This window comes from Mustela nigripes, chromosome 14 (assembly GCF_022355385.1).
Source record: "Mustela nigripes isolate SB6536 chromosome 14, MUSNIG.SB6536, whole genome shotgun sequence".
NCBI lineage: Eukaryota > Metazoa > Chordata > Mammalia > Carnivora > Mustelidae > Mustela > Mustela nigripes.
Window position 1 is genome coordinate 50,962,412 of NC_081570.1, and position 21,586 is coordinate 50,983,997.

The following is a 21,586-nucleotide window of genomic DNA, read 5'->3' on the forward strand; positions in this document are numbered from 1 at the left end:
ATCAATGCAAATGGATCATTAACCTAAAGTAAGAGCCAAACTATAAAAACTTCAGAAGAAAACAGAAAAGAAAATCTTGACCATGAATTAAGCAGTTTTAGAGAATAAAAACAAACTCATGATATACAAAAGAAAAAAAAAAGATGTACTGGACTTCATCAAAATTTAAAATCTCTGTGATTCAAACTTCACCATTAAGAAAATGAAGAAACAAAGCAGACAGGGAGAAAATATTTGTAATTCATATATCTAATAAAAGACTTGTGTTCTGAACATATTAAAAAAAAAACTCCTACAATTCAAAAACAAGATAAATAACACAATTTATAAATGAGCAAAGGATAGGAACAAAAATTTTACCAAAGAAGATATGTGAATGGCCAATAAGCACAAGAAAAACCATCACAAATCATTAGGGAAATGCAAATCAAAACCAAAATGAAATGCCACTTCACACTCATTAGAATGCCTACAGTCAAAAAGAAAACAATTAACAAGTGTTACCAGGATGTGGAAAAGAGTGAAGGCTCATACATTGCTGATGGAAATGTAAAATGGTGTAGCTGCTGTGGAAGTTTCCCAATTTCTTAAAAAATTCAACAGAGGGGCACCTGGGTGGCTCAGTTTAAGTATCTGCCTTTGGCTCAGGTCATAATCCTAGGGTCCTGAGATCGAATCCCACATCGGGGTCCCTCCTGAGTAGGGAGTCTGCTTCTCCTTCTCCCTCTACTTCTCTCCCCTGCTCATGTTCTCTTTCTTAAAAAAAAAAAAAACCAACCTTTAAAAAAAATTCAACATAAAATACCAGATGACCCAGCAATTCCTTTCCTAGGAATATACTCACAAGAAATGAAAATAGGTGTTCAGGGCGCCTGGGTGGCTCAGCGGGTTAAGCCGCTGCCTTCGGCTCAGGTCATGATCTCAGGGTCCTGGGATCGAGGCCCGCATCGGGTTCTCTGCTCAGCAGGGAGCCTGCTTCCCTCTCTCTCTCTCTCTGCCTGCCTCTCCATCTACTTGTAATTTCTCTCTGTCAAATAAATAAATAAAATCTAAAATAGAAAATAGGTGTTCAAAAAAAAAAAGCTGTGCATGAATGTTCATAGCAGCACTATTCACAATGTCCAAAAGGTAGAATAATCTAAATGTCCATCAACTGATGAACAAATAAACAATATGTACTACAGACTTGCGATGGAGTATTATTCAGCCATTAAAAGGAGTAAAGTACTGATAAATTCCACACCATGGATGAAACATGGCAATGTTATGCTAAGTGAAGGAAGCCAGGCACAAAGGGCTTCATATGTTCAGAAAAGGCAAATCTTGAGAGAGACAGACAGAAAGTACAATAGTTGTTGCCCAGGACTTGGGCTGGGAATAGAGAATAAATGGGTACAAGGTATCTGGGGAGGTGCTGGAAATGCTCTAAAACTGGATTGTGGGTGATGGCTTCACAATTTTGTAAATTTACTAAAAATAATCAAATAGTACACTTAAAATGAATTAATTTAGGGGCGCCTGGGTAGCTCAGATGCTTAGGCATCTGCCTTCAGCTCAGGTCAAGATCCCAGGGTCCTGGGATGGAGTCCTTCATCAGGCTCCCTGCTCGGTAAGGAGCCAGCTTCTCCCTCTCCCTCTACTGCTCCCCCTGCTAGTGCTCTCCCATTCTATCAAATAAATAAATAAAATCTTAAAAAAAAAAAAAATGTAGGGGCCTGGGTGGCTCAGTCATAAAGCATGTACCTAGGCTCAGGTCATGACCCAGGGACCCAGGATGGAACCCCGCATCGGGCTCCCTGCTTGGTGGGGAACCTGATTCTCCCTCTCCCCACTCCCCCTGCTTGTTTCCTGTCTCGCTGTACCTCTCTCTGTCAAATAAATAAATAAAATCTTTTAAAAATAAATTAAATCTTTTTAAAATAAATTTTAAAAAGTTTTAATGAATTAATTTATGGTATATAAAGTATGCCTCAAGAAAGTTGTCTTTAAAAAAAAAAAGAGAGAGAGCCTGCATAAAGCTGTAACTGCTCTACGAGGGTGAGAGAAAAGAAATTGCTTTCCAGTCAGAGAAAGAATGTGAAGAGGAGAGCCAAAGTAGAGTCTCGAAGAAAGTCTTGCACCCTTAGCCTCCTTCCTTACCCCAATCCCTCATCTTCAGCAAAGTTTATTAAAATCATTAAATGGCTGATGAGTGCAGTTTTCTGGTCACAGAGGACAAATGAGAAACACCTCATGATGCTGCAGAACCACAACAGAGAGAAGCCTAGGAAAGCCAGACGGTGGAAACCAAGCCAACTGCCCATGAGGCTGAGCTGCCACTAAGATCAGAGCTAAACTTAAAGTTAAGTAACAGGGATCCACAGTTGCTTCCCATTACACTGCTTTTCTTTATATTTTTGTATTCGCCAGTTACATTTAAATTTTAACAGGTAGTACAACTAACTATATTGCTATATATTTAAATAATTACAGTGAGGCTGAGCAAATTACAATGACCAATCTTAAAGAATACCAGTTGTTCTGGTGTGACCAGAATTTGCCCTCCCCCTCTTTCTTTTAGTTAGAAACCTCTTCTTTTTGGCAAGGAACTCATCGCTTGAGACTGGCTGGGGATGACACCATCACATCTGTCCTCTAGCCTTCGAGAATGTCATGTTACACAGGAACAGCCAGCATCCCCACTGACCCTAAACACTGTAATTGGTTCAAGCAGGAACATGTGACACGAGCCAAACTAAATGGTAAGATTTGAGCCTGGGGCTGTCAACTCTCATCGCAACCATTTAGTGGGAAATCTATCAAAGACATGAAGAGGCTGTTCATACCCTCTGTATCCTGGCACCTGATGTACTCAGTTGTAAGCAAATTAATCTAAATGGTGTTTCTGTCAAATGCAACCAAAAAGTCCCCTCTGTAAAAAGCCACTGGAAAAAGTAGTGACACATCTAGACGCTTGCGAAAGCATATGATCAACCGAGAAGTGAAGGAAAGTTCACTCTCTCATGGAGCTGACTAATGGAAAACAGGATGCAAGACAAAAGCAGGTAGATAAATCTTCTTCCAGACTCGTATCTACTGACTGGAGAAACTGTTCCTATGTCCAAAGATACCTGCCAAACAGTCCCTCCCCAGCGCCTCGTGAACAGTGGCCAAAGAAGATAAGGTATCACCTTACATTGTTTCCCATCTCTGCCTCACTTCCCTTTTCTCTTGCTGCCCCAGGATTATGCCTTCCAGATAAACCCTCAACTCTTAATCCTTGATTCAGTCTCTATTTCCTAGGCAACTCATATTAAAAGGTTATCTACAAAAAAACTTACAGCAACCCTTAGGCTTAAAGAAGTTAAGAAACATAAAAAGCTTTCCCTCTGAGGTCATCAGCAAAATGAGGATGCTCAGTATTAGTACAACGTTAAACAGAAATGGTAATAATCTACATAGTAATACAAGATAACCGTCCACAGAACAAGACAAAACTGTAAGGTTTGGAAGGGTAGAAACAAAAATTCATGATATCCAGATGACACAGAAAATACAAAATTCATGGATACATCTTTTAAATAACTTTCAGGTTCCACTTTATTTATTTATTTATTTATTTAAGGATTTTATTTATTTATTTTACAGAGAGAAATCACAAGTAGATGGAGAGGCAGGCAGAGAGAGAGAGAGAGAGAGGGAAGCAGGCTCCCCGCTGAGCAGAGAGCCCGATGTGGGACTCGATCCCAGGACCCTGAGATCATGACCTGAGCTGAAGGCAGCGGCTTAACCCACTGAGCCACCCAGGCGCCCCTATTTATTTATTTTTAAGATTTTATTTATTTATTTGTCAGAGAGAGAGCACAAGCAGGGGGAGCAGCAGGCAGAGGGAGAATCAAGCACCCTGCTGAGCAAGGAGACCTATGTAGGACTCAGTCCCACCGCCTGGGATCAGGACCTAAGCCAAAGGCAGAGAGATGCTTATTACCCTACTGAGCTACTCAGGTGTCTGCCACAGACACATTTTTAGATTTGACATGAGTTTAGCAAGGTATATAGCTGGATAAAAAATGGTTATATACCTAGAAAGGATATGCATGAATCTTACAGAGAAAATTTTATAAACTTTTGTTGTATGAGATAAAGAAGACCTAAGTAAACAAAGAGATAAACCATAATCAAGGCTTAAAAACTCAATATTATAATACAAAATTATTTATTATTATTGTTATTTATTATTATTAGGACATCATTTCTCTACAAAACTGATATACAGAGTCAAGGTAATCCCAACCAAATTTGAATAGGACTTGGGGATTTTTTGTTTGCTTTTTGATAGATTCTAAAATATTCAAGGAAATTCAAAGGGCTAAGAGAAGTCAAGACACTTTCTTTAATGATGAGAGAAGTTAATTATTCTACCAAATTCCAAGACTTATGATAATTAAAATTGTTTATACAGGTGCCTGGGTGGCTCAGTGGGTTAAAGCCTCTGCCTTCTGCTCAGGTCATAATGATGGGGTCCCTTCCTCTCTCTCTGCCTGCCTCTCTGCCTACTTGTGATCTCTGCCTGTCAAATAAATAAATAAAATCTTAAATAAATAAATAAAGTTGTTTATAATTGGTGAAAATACGTATAACCAGACCAATGGAATAAAAGAGCGAAACCCAGACAAAGACTCGCAAATGAGGACTCACAATCTATAATAGAGGTGGCAGGGCAGGTCAATGAGGAAAGGACAATCTATTTGGAAAAAAATTAAAATTTCACACCATACACATATCAAGTCCAGGTGGAATATAAAGGATGCAACTATAAGGTTAATACAGATGAATATCTTAATGACCATAGGGTAGGAAAATATTCCTCAAACAAGGTGCACCTGAGTGGCTCAGTCGTTAAGGCATCTGCCTTCGGCTTAGGTCATGATCTAGGGTTCCAGGATCAAGCCCCACATCAGGCTCCCTGCTCGGCAGAGAGTCGGCTTCTCCCTCTTACACTTCCCCTGCTTTAGTTCCCTCTCTGCTATCTCTCTCTCTCGTCAAGTGAATAAATATAATCTTAAAAAAAAAAATTCTTGGGGCGCCTGGGTGGCTCAGTGGTTTGGGCTGCTACCTTCGGCTCGGGTCATGATCTCGGGGTCCTGGGATCGAGCCCCGCATCGGGCTCTCTGCTCCGCGGGAAGCCTGCTTCCCTCTCTCTCTCTCTCTCTGCCTGCCTCTCTGCCTACTTGTGATCTCTGTCTATCAAATAAATAAATAAAATCTTCAAAAAAAAAAATTCTTTAAACAAGACCTCAAAAGTACTAATCATTAAAAAAGAAAGAGAGAAACTGATAAAAGTATATTCAAACTGAGAACTTAGGGGCTCCTGGGTGGTTGCTGGTTTAGCATCTGCCTCCGGCTCAGGTCATGATCCCAGGATTCTGGGATACTTCTTCTCCCTCGGCCATTGCCCCTGTTGGTGGTCTCTGGTTCTCTCTATCTATCCATCAAATAAATAAATAAAATCTTTGAGAAAAAAAAAAAAAAAACAAAAAACTGAGAACTTAGTTGGAGTGCCTGGGTAGCTTAATCTGTTGAGTATTCAACTTTTGATTTCGGCTCAGGTCACAATCTTAGGGTCGTGAGATGGAGCCCCAAGCCAGGTTCCATGCTCAGCATGGATCCTGCTTGAGATTTTTTCTCTCCCTCTCCCTGCACTCTCTTGCTCTCTCTAAAATAAATAAACCTTTAAAAAAAAGAAAACTGAGAACTTAGTTTTCAAAAGACCCCATAACGGTGCCTGGGTGGCTCAGCAGGTTAAGACTCTGCCTTTGGCTCAGATCATGATCTCAGGATCCAGCAATGGAGCCCCGAATTGGGCTCTCTGCTCAGCAGGGAGCCTGCTTCCTTCTGTCTGTCCTACTGCCTCTCTGCCTACTTGTGATCTCTCTCTATCCAATAAATAAATAAAATCTTTTAAAAATAAAAAAAAAATTTTTTTAAAAGACTCCATAAAAAGAATTTTTTAAAAAACCACAGGGTGGATGCCTGGGTGGCTCAGTGGGTTAAGCCTCTGCCTTCGACTCAGGTCATGATCTCAGGGTCCTGGGATCGAGTCCCGCATTGGGCTCTCTGCTCAGCAGGGAACCTGCTTCCTCCTCTCTCTCTGCCGGCCTCTCTGCCTACTTGTGATCTCTCTCTCTCTGTCAAATAAATTAATTAAATAAATAAATAAATAAATAAATAACCACACGTGAGTAAAGACATTTGCAACACATAGTATCATTCAATGGGTTCATACACTGAATATATATATAAAGTACTCAAACAAATCAGTAAGAAAAAGAGTAATACAAAGGAAAAACGAGGAAGAATGCAAAAGATTTAAATAGGCAACTTATAAGAGTATATTCATATAGTCAATACTCATACAAAACAGAGCTCAATCTCAACCGTAATCAAGTAAATACAAATCAAAACTTTTATAATAACATAGCATCATGCATCCATCCATCAGATTGGCAAAAATGACACAGCTAGCAGTACAAGAGATGTCAGCTAGGTACAGCAACACTACTATGGGAGTGTATATTTCTTCAGCTATCTAAGAAAACAGTTTGGTATTACCTAATAAACTCCATGATAAATAAAAGTGCTATGAGGAGCAACAAAGAATACCTAAGGACCAGCAATCTCATATCTGAGTATACCCTAGAGAAATTCATGCACATGCATATCCAAATATATGTACAGGTGTGTTCATAGAACATTGTTTCTAATAGCCAAAAACTAGAAACAATCAAAATGCCCATCTACTGTAGAATGGAAAATCATGGTATATTTATATAATGAAATAATATAAAGACAAAGAATTAACTCCAACTACTTGTAATATTATGAATGAATCTCACAGATTAATTCTGAACAAAAGCAAGACAAAAGAAATACAATATCCAGTATGATTATGGTCAAAGGAATTAAAAAACAGAAAAAATGCTTTTACTTAGAAATGCACTCATAAGTGAAAAGAATAGAGAAAATCAAGGAAATGGGGTGGCCTGGGTGGCTCAGTAGTTAAGCATCTGATCTCAGGGGCAGGGTGGGGGGGTCTGCTTGTCTCTCTCCCTCTCTGCCTCTGTTCCTCCCCTGGCTTGTCTCTCTCTAAAATAAATAAATAAAATCTTAAAAAAGAAAACCAAGAAAATGGTTATCCCAAAAGTAAAGACAGTGGATTGGAATGGTCCGCAGAAAAGGGTAAGATTTAGAAAAAAGAAAGGATAGATCAAAAAGAAAAAACAACGTGCAGTTACAGATCTGGAAATGAGCAGAGCATTTGTGAGGGTACAAGGAAAATGTTCAACTGATTGGTCCAAAATGTAAGCTAGGGAATAAATCAACAAGAGAAGGACCAGATTCTAGATGACTTCAAAATGCAAGCAAGAGTTTGGGTTTAACACTGTTGGAAGCTACTATAATATTCTTGAACAAAAGAATGCCATTATAAAAAGCTGTATTTTAGGGAGATTTCATTTGTAACACATTTGAATTACAAGAGATAAGAGACTAGATCAGCTCTGGCCCACTGAGGTCATCTAGAAGCAAGATAATAAAAGATGCTCCAATGAAGCAGGATAGCATTCTTTCAAACAATCCTTTTTTTTTTTTTTTAAAGATTTTATTTATTTATTTGACAGAGATCACAAGTAGGCAGAGAGGCAGGCAGGGGGCGGGGTCAGGGTGGGGGAGCAGGCTCCCTGCTGAGCAGAGAGCCCAAAGTGAGGCTTGATCCCAGGACCCTGAGACCATGACCTGAGCCAAAGGCAGAGGCTTTAACACACTGAGCCACCCAGGCGCCCTCAAACAATTTTTACATGTCCAGTTTACAAAAGACTCTGTCTGACACTAGATATAAAAAGACACAGAACAGTCATCAAAGGCCTCTGAAAAGCAGTATAAAGTAGGGGGAAAATGGCACGGAGGATGAGGGCAAGAAAAATTAAAAAGACAAAACCCAAAAAACAGCAGCTCATGAAATCAGTGATGAAGAAAAAAAGTCAAAGGCTCCTAATCTCCAGGCGTTCCATAATTCAAGTACACATAAAGTACCATGGGAAGCACAGCCATATGGTCCAAGGACTGACGAGAACAAGCAGAAAGTGGTTGGGACTGCACCACATACATGTGAGAAATGGGACTAGAAGAAAGGAATGACTGGTTGGCAGCTAGAAATGCAGAAGATTCAATAGTTCTTTGTTTTATGATGAAAAAGGCATAATAAGTCTTATGCATTAAGGGAAACATCCATAAAAGAAACATATTGAAGATGCTAGAAAGGAAAGGAAAAATTATGAGATCAAGGTTCTGAGGGAGGCAGCAAGGTAACAGGGTACAAAGGACGAAAAAAATTGGTAAACTTTAGGGAAGGGATACCTTACAGGCTCAGGAGAAGATGCCTAAGTGACATACAGGAACAGCAGCGTGCTGAGGTTATCATGGACTCATGTTAGATGATCCAGAACTTTTCAGTAAAAGATGGGATAGGAAAACAAAGATGTTAGTAAGAGAAATGATTTAGAGTAAACCTCATTGCAAATGAGAAGACATTCATTATTAAAAGTTCAGCTCTGCACTGTTCTGCTCTCTCTCAGGGGCAAGAAACAGGTTAGACATTCAGCATTTAGAGTTCGTGAGAGGAGTACAACAAAAAGCCAAAGTGATGAAAAAGGGAGCACTGAAGTAGATGATATTATGTGGGTAGAATTTATTTAATAATGAAGTGAAGAAAGTAGACTGGAAGACTTAGCCTATACAGCCAGAGTTATGCACAGATTCAAAACTTAAAAAAAAGAGATAGAGCTTATAAATAAGACTATGTCCTGGAAATCCTACTCATGTTAAGATTTTCCTCAAAAATAAAAATCTGATGCAAGCCTTTCACTAAATTCTGCTTCTTAGGCAACAAAATGATACCAAATTAACAAAGGAAAGATTAAGTAGGTAAGAAGTAACTTTGGGGATGCTAATGGTAGCACTGTTAGAAAATGTGGAACTACCCCAGAAAATATTTTGCAGAAAGAAATACAGTATATATAGTACAGAAAGAATACAGAAATAAAAAAAGTGTAAGATCTGAAATCAGAGAATTGGGGACTGAGTCCCAATATGAGCAAATAATTTCATGAGATGTAGGTAGGTCTCAGTTCCTCATCTGGATTATGGGAATAATAATCATTGTAAATAATATAGGAATAATAATAGCAACAACTAACATCTGTTGAATGCTTATTATGTTTCAGGCACAGTTTAAGTGTTTTATATGTATTAACTTACTCAATCTTCATGATGACAAAGAGACATTTTTATCCCCATTTTACTGAAGAGAAAACTGAAACAGGGGGATTAGAGCAATTGCCCAGAATTATATAGCTATTATGTAGTACAGGCAGAATTTCAATCCATGCAATGTGACCTGAGGTCTACATTCTTTACTATGTTCTTCTGCCTCTCTAGGTAATAAAGATGAGAATGTAGTAAAAAGTGTTTTAAGTATATCCAAATGTTCATCATTACTGCTGAGTATCTGGTAACAGGACAAAATAATCCAAACAAAATCATTAATCTACAATCAACACTCCACAAATTATACCTATCATACGCTACGGTGTGATTAAAAAAGAGGTAATTAACAATGAATATGCCTTGTCCTCCAAAAGTAGGGGGAACAAACAAGTGGCAATAACTGTTATGAACAAAATACACGTGCTGCTTTTCCATGATGAGCTCAGTACAACCGGTGAAAAGATAAAGAGCTTTGGGGCACATAGGTGGCACAGTGGGTTAAGCTTCAGACTCTTGGTTTCGGATCAGGTCCCTGATATCAGGGTCCTGAGATGGGAGTCCAGCATAGGACTCCAGCTCAGTGCAGTGTCTGCTGAAGATTCCCTCTCCCAGGGGTGCCTGGGTGGCTCATTGGGTTAAAGCCTCTGCCTTCTGCTCAGGTCGTGATCCTAGCATCCCGAGATCAAGCCCTACAGTCCTGGGATCAAGCCCTACATCGATTGGGCTCTCTGCTCAGCAGGAAGCCGGCATATCTCTCTCTCTCTCTCTCTCTCTCTCTCTCTCTGCCTGCCTCCCTGCCTACTTGTGATCTCTGTCAAATAAATAAATAAAATCTTAAAAAAAAAAAAAAAAGATTTCCTCTCCCAGCCTCTCCCCCACCAAAGTAGATAAATCAATCTTTTTTTAAATCTAAAAAATAAAAAGTTTGAGAAATCACTAAATCATGGCCTCAAAAAGTAACAGCACTAAATACAAAGGGTTAGGAAATGACTGAGCCAAAAAGAAATCAGTGCAATCTTTTAAAAGTAAGGTATGGGGACAATCATAAAGCTTTAAAAGGAAAAAAATAGGGTTTCAAATAGCAACAGGCTACTCACAGAGCAACAAATTTCATATATGCGCATCACAAAAAGACTTACCACTTCCAAGGAAAGGTCCTACACCACATTATAAATATTGTAACAATAAAAAATAATTGATGCTGGACCTTTATGTAGAAAACACTGTTCTAAGCACTTTACTGGAACCGACTTTTTAATTCTAATAACAACACTGTAAGGTAGGTCCTGCTATTATCCCCAGTTTATAGATAGGGAAAATGAGGCAGAAGTGAGGTAAAGTAACTTGCCCAAGTTTATTCAATGAAGGCCAGTGCTAGGATGTCAACGCCAAGCATTTTATCCCCAGAGTATGTGCTATACTTCCTCTAGTAGGAAACTAAGAAGCAGAAGAAGAATTTATTCAGAAGTATTATTCAGCCAGAGTACCTGGGTAGCTAGCTAGACTGCTGAGGTCTGCCTTCAACTCAAGTCATGATCAAGCGCCTGGGATCAAGCACCACCTTGGGCTCCCTGCCCAGTGGAGCCTGCTTCTCCCTCTCCCTTCGGCGCTCCCCTCACCCTCCTACCACCAACCCCCTCCCCTGCTCGTGCTCTCTCACAAATAAATAAATAAATGTATTACTTGGCCATATTTGATAACAAGAATGAAAATACCTTTCAATTACAGTAATTCATCATCTATAACAATTCTGTCCTTGGTCTTCCCTCCAAACTAATCTGCACATTCGTCCCATACTATCTCATCTACTCCTCTGGTTTCATAACAATCTCCTTGCTGATGATTCCCAAAATCTACTGACCTCCAGCCCAATCTCTCTTCTGCATCTTAAACCTCACCAACAACCTAATAAATATTTCTCTTTCAATGTTCAATGAGCACCTCAAAATCTACATATCCAAAACTGAATCATCATCTCCTTCCCACCTCATTTCCCACCTTCAAATCCCTTCTTCCTCCCCTTCGCCTTTACCTCAATGACTGCCTCCATCATCCGCGTGGTTGCCCAGTCAGAAATGTACATGCCATCCCAGACTCAGTCTTCTGCACCTTACATACCTTATCTATCATCAGTCACCTCCCCTAACTATTTCTCCAAGCAATAATATCTCAATTCCATTGCTTTATTTAATCTGACAAATTTACAAGGCTTATTACTTTGAATTTTGTATTATTTTGTGAAACTTTCTTTTTTTCTTGTATTTTGTTCTGTCTAATCCTAGCACAAACTCTGCAAATAAAGAACAGGTATGATATATATTCATATCTAACTCCTCAATGTGCAATTTCCTAATCAACACATGTTCTCGGCGAAACTTGGTTCTATTAAGAAGAAGTTAATACTAAGCATGTATGTCAAGTAATACATTTTTTCAATGGCATTGCCTTCAGAAACAAGACTCAGTTATTTTGGGGGAAAAAAAAAAAGTAGTAATTTCCTATTAACTCTAGCAAAACTCCCCGGAATATACCAATAATTGTTAATTGTTCAATGATAGCTACTAAAGCCTATGCACAGTGCTAAACGCTTCACACAAATTTTGCCACTTATCAACAGAGTACTGGTACTGTACCCATTTTCCAGATGCCAAAACTGTAACTTAAGATTGATCAAGGTACTAACTTAGAAAATTAACAGTCATGGCTCCTGGGTGACTGGGCTGGTTCAATCGACTGCCTTCTGCTCAGGTCATCATCCTGGAGCACCAGGATCGAGTCCCACATTGGGCTCCCTGCTCAGCCGGGATGCTTCTCCCTCATTCCCTCTCTCCCTCATACCCTCCCCCCTCATGCTCTCCCTCTCTCTCTCTCAAATAAATATTAAAGAAAAAGAAAACTAACAGTTGGGATTTGAACCCATGGCAAAGTCTGACACCAGAGCACATGTTCTTAAGCACTTGCTCTTTGTTTGTTTTGTTTTGTTTTGTTTTAAGATTTTATTTTGGAGGCACCTGGGTGGCTCAGTCGGTTAAGCATCTGCCTTCGGCTGCCGTCATGATCCCAGGTTCTGGGATTGAGTCCCCCCGAGTCTGGCTCCTTGCTGTGCGGGAAGCCTGCTCCTATTCCTGCCTGCTGCTCTCCCGGCTTGAGCCTTCCCTCTCTCTCTGACAAATGAATAAATAAAATCTTAAAAATATATATATATATATTTTTAAATAATCTCTACACCCAACACCGAGCAAACCCGCAACTCCGAGAGTTCCATGCTCCACTGACCAAGCCAGCCAGGTACCCCTTGTTATTTTGCCTCTTAAAAATAAAATTAAATGTTTTAAAGCTCAAAAGTTAAGAATAATTAAGCACAAAGCTTAAATCAAAAAGCTGTTAGTTTTAAATGAAAAACGTGCCACAACAGAGTAACGCTATGGAAGTTAAGGCAGTTAAGAAAGAACCCGTTTGGTCGGTCCAAAAATCGTTAAGCAAGATCAGCAAACGAAAAAGACACAGAACCACAGAAATAAAACTGTCGAAATAGTAATGCATTCGAACGTTTCTTTTCTTGGGACATCATAATAAAACCAACACAGTCTAGTGCCTTGCACATTAGTATATTTCAGAATGAAATTCTACAAATATTAAAATCCCCCGCCGTTATTCAATTTTTGGTTCTGGCAACCGACCCACACCGCAGGCAGGTAAAAGGCTCGGAAATCTCAACCGTGATTCGCCTGCTTACTTCCAGACTCCTAAAACGTGAGTCAAAGGGCCAATATAATAAGGACACTATCATCCATCTTCGTCTGGTGCCACTGGAAACACAAGCGCACGTTTAAATTCACACGCTTCTAAGATCAAGCTCCAGCCTACAATTCGTCCAAGATTCGGCAGCCGCACACACAAGGTGCAGACCACAAGCTCTCAACTTTTCATTCTGACTATACGTTTTTAGATTCTGGGTGCGAGAGCCTACGTCGAACTGGCCCCTGGTTGCAAAGAGGATTCCTGTTAGATTTCTCGGGAAGGGTGGGAGGCGTGAAGAAGGGGCGGCCTCCCACCGGCCAGGAGCCCGCCGCGCGCCGAATCTTTTGTTGGGGAGGAGAAGAGGGCGGACCCCCACACCCTCCAGGGGGTAAACGGGGGTGGGCGGGGAGAGTGAGGGAGCGAGACGCCGCGGCGGCCCCCGGCCAGCCCGGGGGTGGGGACACAAAGAATTTGGGGAGCGCCGATCGGCTAGCCGACGAGCTCCCCACCCGCCCTGCAATAAGCCGCCGCGAAACTCCAGGCCCGGGCCGCCGAGGAGCCGGCGGAGGCCGGCGCGCTGGCGTGTGGGGCTCCCTGAGACCCCGGGCGAGGATCGGCCGCCAGCGCGGGCTGAGGGCCGGGGTCGGAGGGCGGCGCGAGGCCTCGGCGACAGCCGCGAGCCCCCTCCGCCCAGCCGCGGACCAGGCCGCCAGATCCCCGCGCCCGCGTCGCCACACCCACCCGCCTCCTAGGCCGGGCTCGGGAGGACTCCCGGCTCTTCCTCCCGCGGCGGCCGCGCGCCCCGCGCCCGAGATTTACCTGCTGATCTTCTGGGCAAAGGCGCGGCGCTCGGCCATGGCTGCTAAGGCGGCGGCGGCGGCGGCGCTCTGGGCGCGGACCGGCGGGCGCGTGCCTCCTCGCTCGCGCTCCCTCCCTCGCGGCCTCCGCCAGTCCCAGCTCCGGACCGGGGAGGCTGGGGCTGGCGGCCGGAGCCGGGAACGAGCCCTGCCGTAATGCTCCTGAGAGGCGCGCAGCAAGAAACCGCTCCTCCCCCGGCGCGTCAATCCCCGCGGGAGCCCGGGCTTCGGTACGCAACTGCGGCCGGCTGGAGCCCGGGGGAAGAATGGGGCGTGGAGGGAGCGACACGCCAGTCCTGGCCGCCTCGCTGCCGCGCTCGCTCAACCGAAAGGACACAGAAAACAGCCAGGCAGGGGCCAGCGATTTGGCGAGGCAGGAAAATAAGATTACAGAACGCGTCGGGGAGGGTGGGGGGAGCTTGGCTTTCCCGAAAAGGAAGGGGAGGAAATGGAAGATGGTTTTTGGCGAGGGGGGGCTGTGCTCTGACGCCCAGGATGGCTGAGTTCTTGTTCCTGCTGCTCCCATCTCCGAGCAGTTGAACGCACTTTCTGTTCTGCTCCGACCTTGTGAGTGGGGTCTGACCAGAGAAAGAATAATTTTTCTTGTAGAAAAAGAGCTAAAAAAGATCTTTCTCCTACAGAGGTAACAAGAATAGTTGACTTGTGGTGCTTAGCCAGACACAGATGAAAGTTTTACAGGCGTGATCTTAATCGCCACGACAGCTCTTTGAAGTAAGTTCTTATTATGCCCATTTTAGAGACAAGGAAATTTGTTCAGAGTAGCTAAGTGCTGGCCCCAGGTCACACATATGGTAAGTAACCTCTTCAGCTGAGGTTCAAACCCAGAGCCTAGTCCTTTTCTTTGAAGATAAGTGTTTCTCCATTAACAATAGGCTCCCTGAGACTATTACTTCCCCCTTTGGGATCTCATTTTCCATTTATAAATGTTAGACCAGATAAGCTCTAATGTACTTTACCATTTTGATGTTCTATTAAATAATCTATATATTTACCACTCAAAATGATCTTGCCTGTTAAATCCTATAAAACAGGGACTAGCGAAAATTGTGTCTTATTCTGTTGTAATCCCATAGTGTGTAGAATGTAGTTCCTAATGCATATTTGCTGATTATTTGTGTTGTGGTGAAGCTAGGAAAAATAATCTTTGTTTCTTGTAGTACCTTTACTCAAGTATTGCAAGGATTTATGTGTTGTTTTTTTTTTATTATGTTCTCTCTGTGCCCTTGTGAGGTACGATGGATACTTGTTTCCCTCTCTTTTACAGTTGGAAAATCTGTAGCATAAAGTCCGTTTGCTCAGTCACACACTGAGTCAGGGGTGAAAGCCTCAATTAGTCAGATCCATAACTTCCTGTCTAGTTTTCTAACCACTGTGGAAGATGGCATATTTTGTATAACAATGTACATTCCAGTAGAGATAGTCTACTTAAAGAGGATTTTTGTGCAACTTTACTTGAATGTATAGCCCACCTAGATATTCTAGAGAACACAAAACTGAACGAAACTCAGTCTTGCTGCCAGGGAGTTTAAGTCCATTGGGAAAGATGAAACAGCTACTCAAAAAACTGCAAGTCAAGTCTAACACTGTAACCTGGCCTTTAAGACACTGCTTGATAGGAACCCAGTTATTTTCTGTCACTTTCTTACTATGTGACCTTGGACAAGTTACTTAACCTTGACTCTAAACTGAGTGGAATAATTGTACCAGCTTAAAAGAGTATTGGGCAGATTCATTGGGTCAATTCATATAAAATTCTTAGAACATGCCTGGCATATGGTAAGCCCTATATGTACTAGCAGCTGTTATTACTGTCAGTGTTATTATCATTATTCAGCTTACACTTAAACTTGTCCTGGGTGCTTGATAGACCCTGAAGCGTTTGTCTGCTCTCATGCTCCCAGCCAGATGTTGTACGCCTTTATCTCTGCTCTCCAAACATCTTTTCACTACTCTCTTAGAGAACTGACCACATTCTGCCTTTGAATGGTTCTTTGTATACATGACTCACCAGTTGCCAAAGTGTCTGAAAGGACATTGCAAGCACTGTGCAGCTTGCTGGGAACATTTAGAGCAGGAAGAGGACAAGCAGGACCAAACTGTAAGCAGGGTAGACAGAGCCTGGGAAATACTCCAAGCTGGAGTGGTGGCCCCCACCTCAGGGAAGAGCTGGCAGTCACAGGAAAGCCCAGTATGGGCAGATATCCATGTCCCACAAGGGTCCAAATTCAGGGAAATGCATGGAGTTCAACAAAGGGAATGACCGTGGAATTCCTTTGGCTCCCCAGTACCATGCTCCACATATTATCCCTGCACATACACACAGAAACACACACATCAGTCTCAATCCACCGTACTTTTATGGCGCTGATGCCCTCATTTCCAGTTTCAAGGATGAACCTGTGGCCTAAGTCTGGCCAAGCAGAGCAGCATATTCTCCTGGCTTCTGTGACAGGTTTAGGAAAAGGCATATAGATCAAACCAAGAGAGTCGGGCCCAATCAGAGCTAAAAATTGCATTTGCTTCACCAGGGACGATCTAAAGGCCTACCTAAGAGTAAAGCCAAACACGGCAGAGAAGAAAGTAAAATTGGAGAAAGGTGAGCTCCTTACAACGTAACTTGAACCCTGGACTTTGCAGCTACAGGAACTAATAAGGCACTGGGGTTTGTTTTGCTTGCTTTCCTTTGGTTTTAGGTTTTTGCATAAACTAATCTGAGTTGGGTGTTCTGCGTTAGCAACTGAGTCTTTATCTAATACAAGCCTTCCTTTAGTAAACTGATTCCACTAGGTTTTGGAGAAACAATGGTAAAAGGACATTTTGTGGCCCCAAAGAATTTAGAGACTGGCTGAAAAGATAAGCAAGTAAACAGTTACGTTTAAGTGCTAAGACAGGAAAAACTCAGGAAGGTCCTTATAAATTCTAGATAGCACCAATTCTCAGCAGCAGGTTAAGACTAAATTATCACCGAGGCGCCTGGGTGGCTGAGTCAGTTAAGCAAGCTGCTGCTTTGGGCTCAGGTCATATTCCCAGGGTCCTGGGATTGAGTCCTGCATCATGCTCCCTGCTCAGTGGGGAGCCTGCTTCTCCCTCTCCCTCTGCCTGCTGCTCCTCCTACTTGTGCTCTGTGTGTGTGTGTGTGTGTCAAATAAATCAATAAAATCTTAAAAAGAAAAAACAAGAACTAGACTACCACCAAGATGTTCATTTGACACGAGATGGTAAAAACTGGGTGGAATTTAACCCCATGTTTAACCCTGTTAAAACTGGAAAGTCTGGGTGGAACCCTGGAAGCAGCAATGGCCCTACCATTTACGGGGATTCAGAACCTAAATTCCCCACTAATGGGAAGATACTTGCAGAGAAACTACATACCAAGAGCTAGGACTAATTTGGCAGAGTAGTCTAAAATTAGTGAGTTTTAGGTAAGAACACCTCAGGGCAGTTTTCTCAGTAAATAAACACAGTGTTCTAAAGTCCTTCAAACAGAAGACTTAGAAATAAGGCAGAGAAAAAGGGGGATGGGGCATTATATTAGTTTCATATTCTGATACCAAGCTCAATTTTCCCCTTTTTAATATAGGGCTAAGAAAGATTATAGTTTTGGCAAGGTCAAAGTTTTAAGGCCACACTACAAAACGACAAAGTTTTTGTGTCATAGGGACAAAGCTCTGGTTTTGCAGGCAGAATGTGCTCTCTTTGGGGAATTTTTGGAGGATAGGGAGTGGTTCCCTTGCTAAGATTTGGACTTTTTTGAAGCACGGCTGGATTCAGGCAGTGAAATTGACCTAGGACTCCCTCTTAGAAGGCTCTAAGAAGGCCAAATGAGTGTGGCCTAGAGGAAGGGAGGACTGGGCATATCACTTGGGTTTATCTCAATCCCAAACTGCAATCTAGGAGTTGGGTACAAAATCCAAGCTAAGGATACTTCTGTCTGCTTTGCCCTCTGTCACGCACTCTCTCTTAATACCTAGGAAAAGGGACAATTCAGAGATCCTAAACCTGATGACAGTTTCCAACTAATGGTACCCATGTTTACCCTGTTATGATGCTTATTACACTATTCAGTTATTGCCTATTAATCTGTATGGCCCATCAGACTTGATCTCTTCTTCACCATTGTACTTTCAGCACATAATACACAGCTTGATCCCTTATAATCACTCAGTGAATGTTCTTGAGTCGATAAATGCCATGGACTAAAGTATGTTTGAGATCCTGCCTTAATTTATATTTCCCCAAAAACAGAGCTTGAGATAAGGGCTTAGAAGCAGGTAGTTTATTAAGGAAGTGATCCTAAGAAGCTGAATGAAGGAGTAGAGAGAATGGAACAGAGGAGGGAAAGCCAGTAAATGGTGTTATTGGGATGTTGACCACTGTGGACAAGGAGGCTCAATGCCTCCTGTGACTCTCTGAAGAACTTTGAATATGTACTTGAGAATTGTCCCTCTAAAATTGAGTATTTATTTAGCTAACTAAATGTATACCTCTAAATTCCTTGGTTGAAGGCTGCTGGCCCTGGGGACATTAACTGTCCCTATACTCTATGCTGCAAAAGGCTGAGAGAGATGACTTTTGCTTCCACTGAGAAGCCATCATGTGCATACCTGTCCACCTCAGCTGCAGCTGAGATGCACAGAGATGAGCTGTGGGAAGAAGATGAAGCATCAGTAGCATCTATTATAGGCCCTCAAAAGTGAGGAGAGACTACAATAGCAATCCTACCAGAATAAAATGTATTTGCCCCCTCGTGGTTCTGTGGCTTTACAGAGCTAGAAAGGGCCAGAAGACTAGTTTATTCCAATGAAATGACTTATAATGCAGGCTCAGTGTCCACTTGAAAAACAAGCCCATAATATGTCTTTCCTGGATGATTTGTGTTTCAAGGTAGTCATATTTGGTGAGAGAAAGTTCTTCTCTTACCAAAATTTGAGGTAACAAATGCAAAAGCAATGCAGACTCTGGTGAAATAATGAATCTAGACTTATATGGTCCATTAGAGTAACTACTTGCCACATGTGACCATTTAAATTTAAATTAATTAAAGTCTCAAATTCATTTTTCAGTTGTATTAAGCATTGTTCAAGCATTCACTAGCCACATATGGTTAAAGGCTGCCATGTTGGACAATATATAGATAGAACATTTCCATCATTATAGAAAGTTCTATTGGAGAGCACTGACCCAAAGATCATAGGAGATAAACTAGTCCAAAAGGGTCTGTTGGGGAATTTATTTATTTTTTTAAAGATTTTATATGTTTATTTGACAGAGGAAGAGATCACAAGTAGGCAGAGAGGCTGGCAGAGGGGGAAGCAGGCTCCCTGCTGAGCAGAAAGCTGGATGCCGGCCTTGATCCAGGACTCAATCCCAAGATCCTGAGACCATGACCTGAGCTAAAGGCAGAGGCTTAACCCACTGAGCCACCCAGGTGTTGTTGGGGAACTTAAATGGCTGGGTCAGGTTGATAAGAATATAACCTGCTGATCAATCTTAACACATACACCATGGTCAACCAGTCATTGTATTCCTCCTCACGTGATGTAAAGAGAAGATATTTAGAATGTATAATGTACCACCTGCGACATATTCCTGCTAAAATTTTAACCCAAATCTTTTCAAGTCTCTAGATCTAATTATCAGTTTATAGAAAATATAGCAGATGGAGGAACATGTTCAGCAACACCTTACGGTTACAATTAGCAAATGTAAGAATATGGTAAATTGTGTAAATCATAATGACCTGGTTCCTTCAACAAATAAATGACAAGGATTTTTTTTTAAAAGATTAAAAATATTGGGGTGCCTGGGTGGCTTAGTTCCTTGAATGTCTGCCTTCAGCTTGGCTTATGATCCCAGAGTCCCATAATCGATCCCCATGTTGGGATCCTTGTTCAACAGGGAGTCTGCTTCTCCCTCTTCCTTCTCCTGCTCTCTCACTCTCCCACAAATAAATAAATAAAATCTTTTAAAAAAAGATTTAAAATATTATAAAAACAATCAACAAAGGTAAATCAGACATCACCAAAATTAAAAACTTACATACATCAAAAAATACAGCCAAGAAAGTAAAAAAGTAAACCAGAGAATGGGAGAAAAATGTCTAGAATGTATCAACAACTCTTATAAGTCAATAATAAAATGAGAAATAATTCAATTTTAAAGTGGACAGTTCCGGGGCACCTGATTGGTTCAGTCAGTTAGTGTCCGACTTGATTTTAGCTGAGGTCATTATCTCAGAGTAGTGAGATCAAGCCCTGTGTCAGGCTCCATGCTGGGCTGGGCATGGAGCCTGCTTAAGATTTTCTTTCTTCCTCTCCCTCTAACCCCCTCAATAAATAAATAAATAAAGTGAACAGTTTCAATAGATGTTTCTCCAAATAAAATATGCAAATAGCCAATACACATATGAAAAGATGTTCAACATCAGGGAACTGCAATTAAAAACCACGATGAGATACCACTTCATATCCTCTAAGATAATTAGAATCAAAAGGGCAGATAGTAATAATTGTTGATGAGGATGTGGAGAAATTGGAACCCATCATATACGGTTGGTGGTGTTAGAAGGTGGTGTAGCCATTTTGAAAAAAAGTCTGACATATCCTCAAAATGTTAAACATAAAGTTGCCTTGTGACCCAATAATTCAATTCCTAGGTATATACCCAAGAGAAATGAAGGCTATGTCTACACAGAACTTGCACATGAATATTTATACCAGCATTAGCTGTAATAGTCAAAAAATGGAAACAACCCAAATGCCCATCAACTGATGAATGGATGAAATGTCATGTATCCATACAATGGAATATACTATTTGGCAACACAAAGAGATAAAGTACTGATCCAAACTACATGAATGGACCTTGAAAACATTATGCGAAGTGAAAGGAGCCAGACACAAAAGGCCACAATTCCATTTACATGAAATGTCCAGAATGGACAAATCCATAGAGACAGAAAGTAGATTACTGGTTGTCAGGGGCAGAGAGAAAGGGAGAATGGTAAATGACTCCTGATGGGTGTAAGGCTTCTTTGGGGATGATATTAGTAGTATTAATAGTCATTATTGCACAACTCTGTAAGTGTCCTAAAAGCTATAAATTATAGATTTTATGGGTGAGTTGTATGAAATGTGAACTGTTATCTTGAAATGTTTTTCTTCACAACATTCTGACACCAAATGTATATAGTTTTCCCCCTACACCAGCCAACTCCCCAGCTCTCTAGAAAACAACTGGGTATCTTATGATTCACTTCTATTCTGACACTACCCAGAGTTTGCATAGACCCCACAGGTGAAGGGCTCAATCCCACAAGACTGCCCCAAGTGCCATTGCAAGTCACGGTTGCCATATGCACTTCTGACCAACCAGATATAAATTCAGTGCTCCCACAGTATCTTCCCAAGTAATTTGCTAGAATGGCTCACAAAGCTGAGGAGGACACTTTACTTATTATTGGTAGTTATTATAAAGGATACAAATAAACAGCCAAATGAAGAAGGGCTTAGGGCAAGTCCAGAAGCATCTCAGCACAGGAGCTCTGTCTGCATGGAGTTGGGGTGCACTGGTCTCCTAGCACATGAATGTTTCTGCCAACTCAGAAACTTTCCAAATCCCATCATCTGGGGCTATTTACAGATGTTCCATTATGTAGGCATGGT

The 21,586-nt window shown here is 41.5% G+C and overlaps 1 protein-coding gene across 13 annotated transcripts in view; it reads right to left on the reverse strand.

The window, feature by feature from the left end:
• Positions 1-14,206, reverse strand: part of DOCK7 (dedicator of cytokinesis 7) — a 221,215-nt gene extending 207,009 nt beyond the window's left edge. For 9 of the 13 annotated variants that reach the window (XM_059374958.1, XM_059374957.1, XM_059374955.1 and 6 more), the window contains exon 1: positions 13,864-14,206. In XM_059374958.1, the coding sequence (XP_059230941.1) occupies positions 13,864-13,901 (38 nt within the window). In that variant the 5' untranslated portion in view covers positions 13,902-14,206. The remainder of the gene's footprint in view (positions 1-13,863) is intronic. The other 4 variants (XM_059374960.1, XM_059374959.1, XM_059374956.1 and 1 more) reach the window with 2 other exon arrangements.
• Between the last annotated feature and the right edge of the window lie 7,380 nt (positions 14,207-21,586).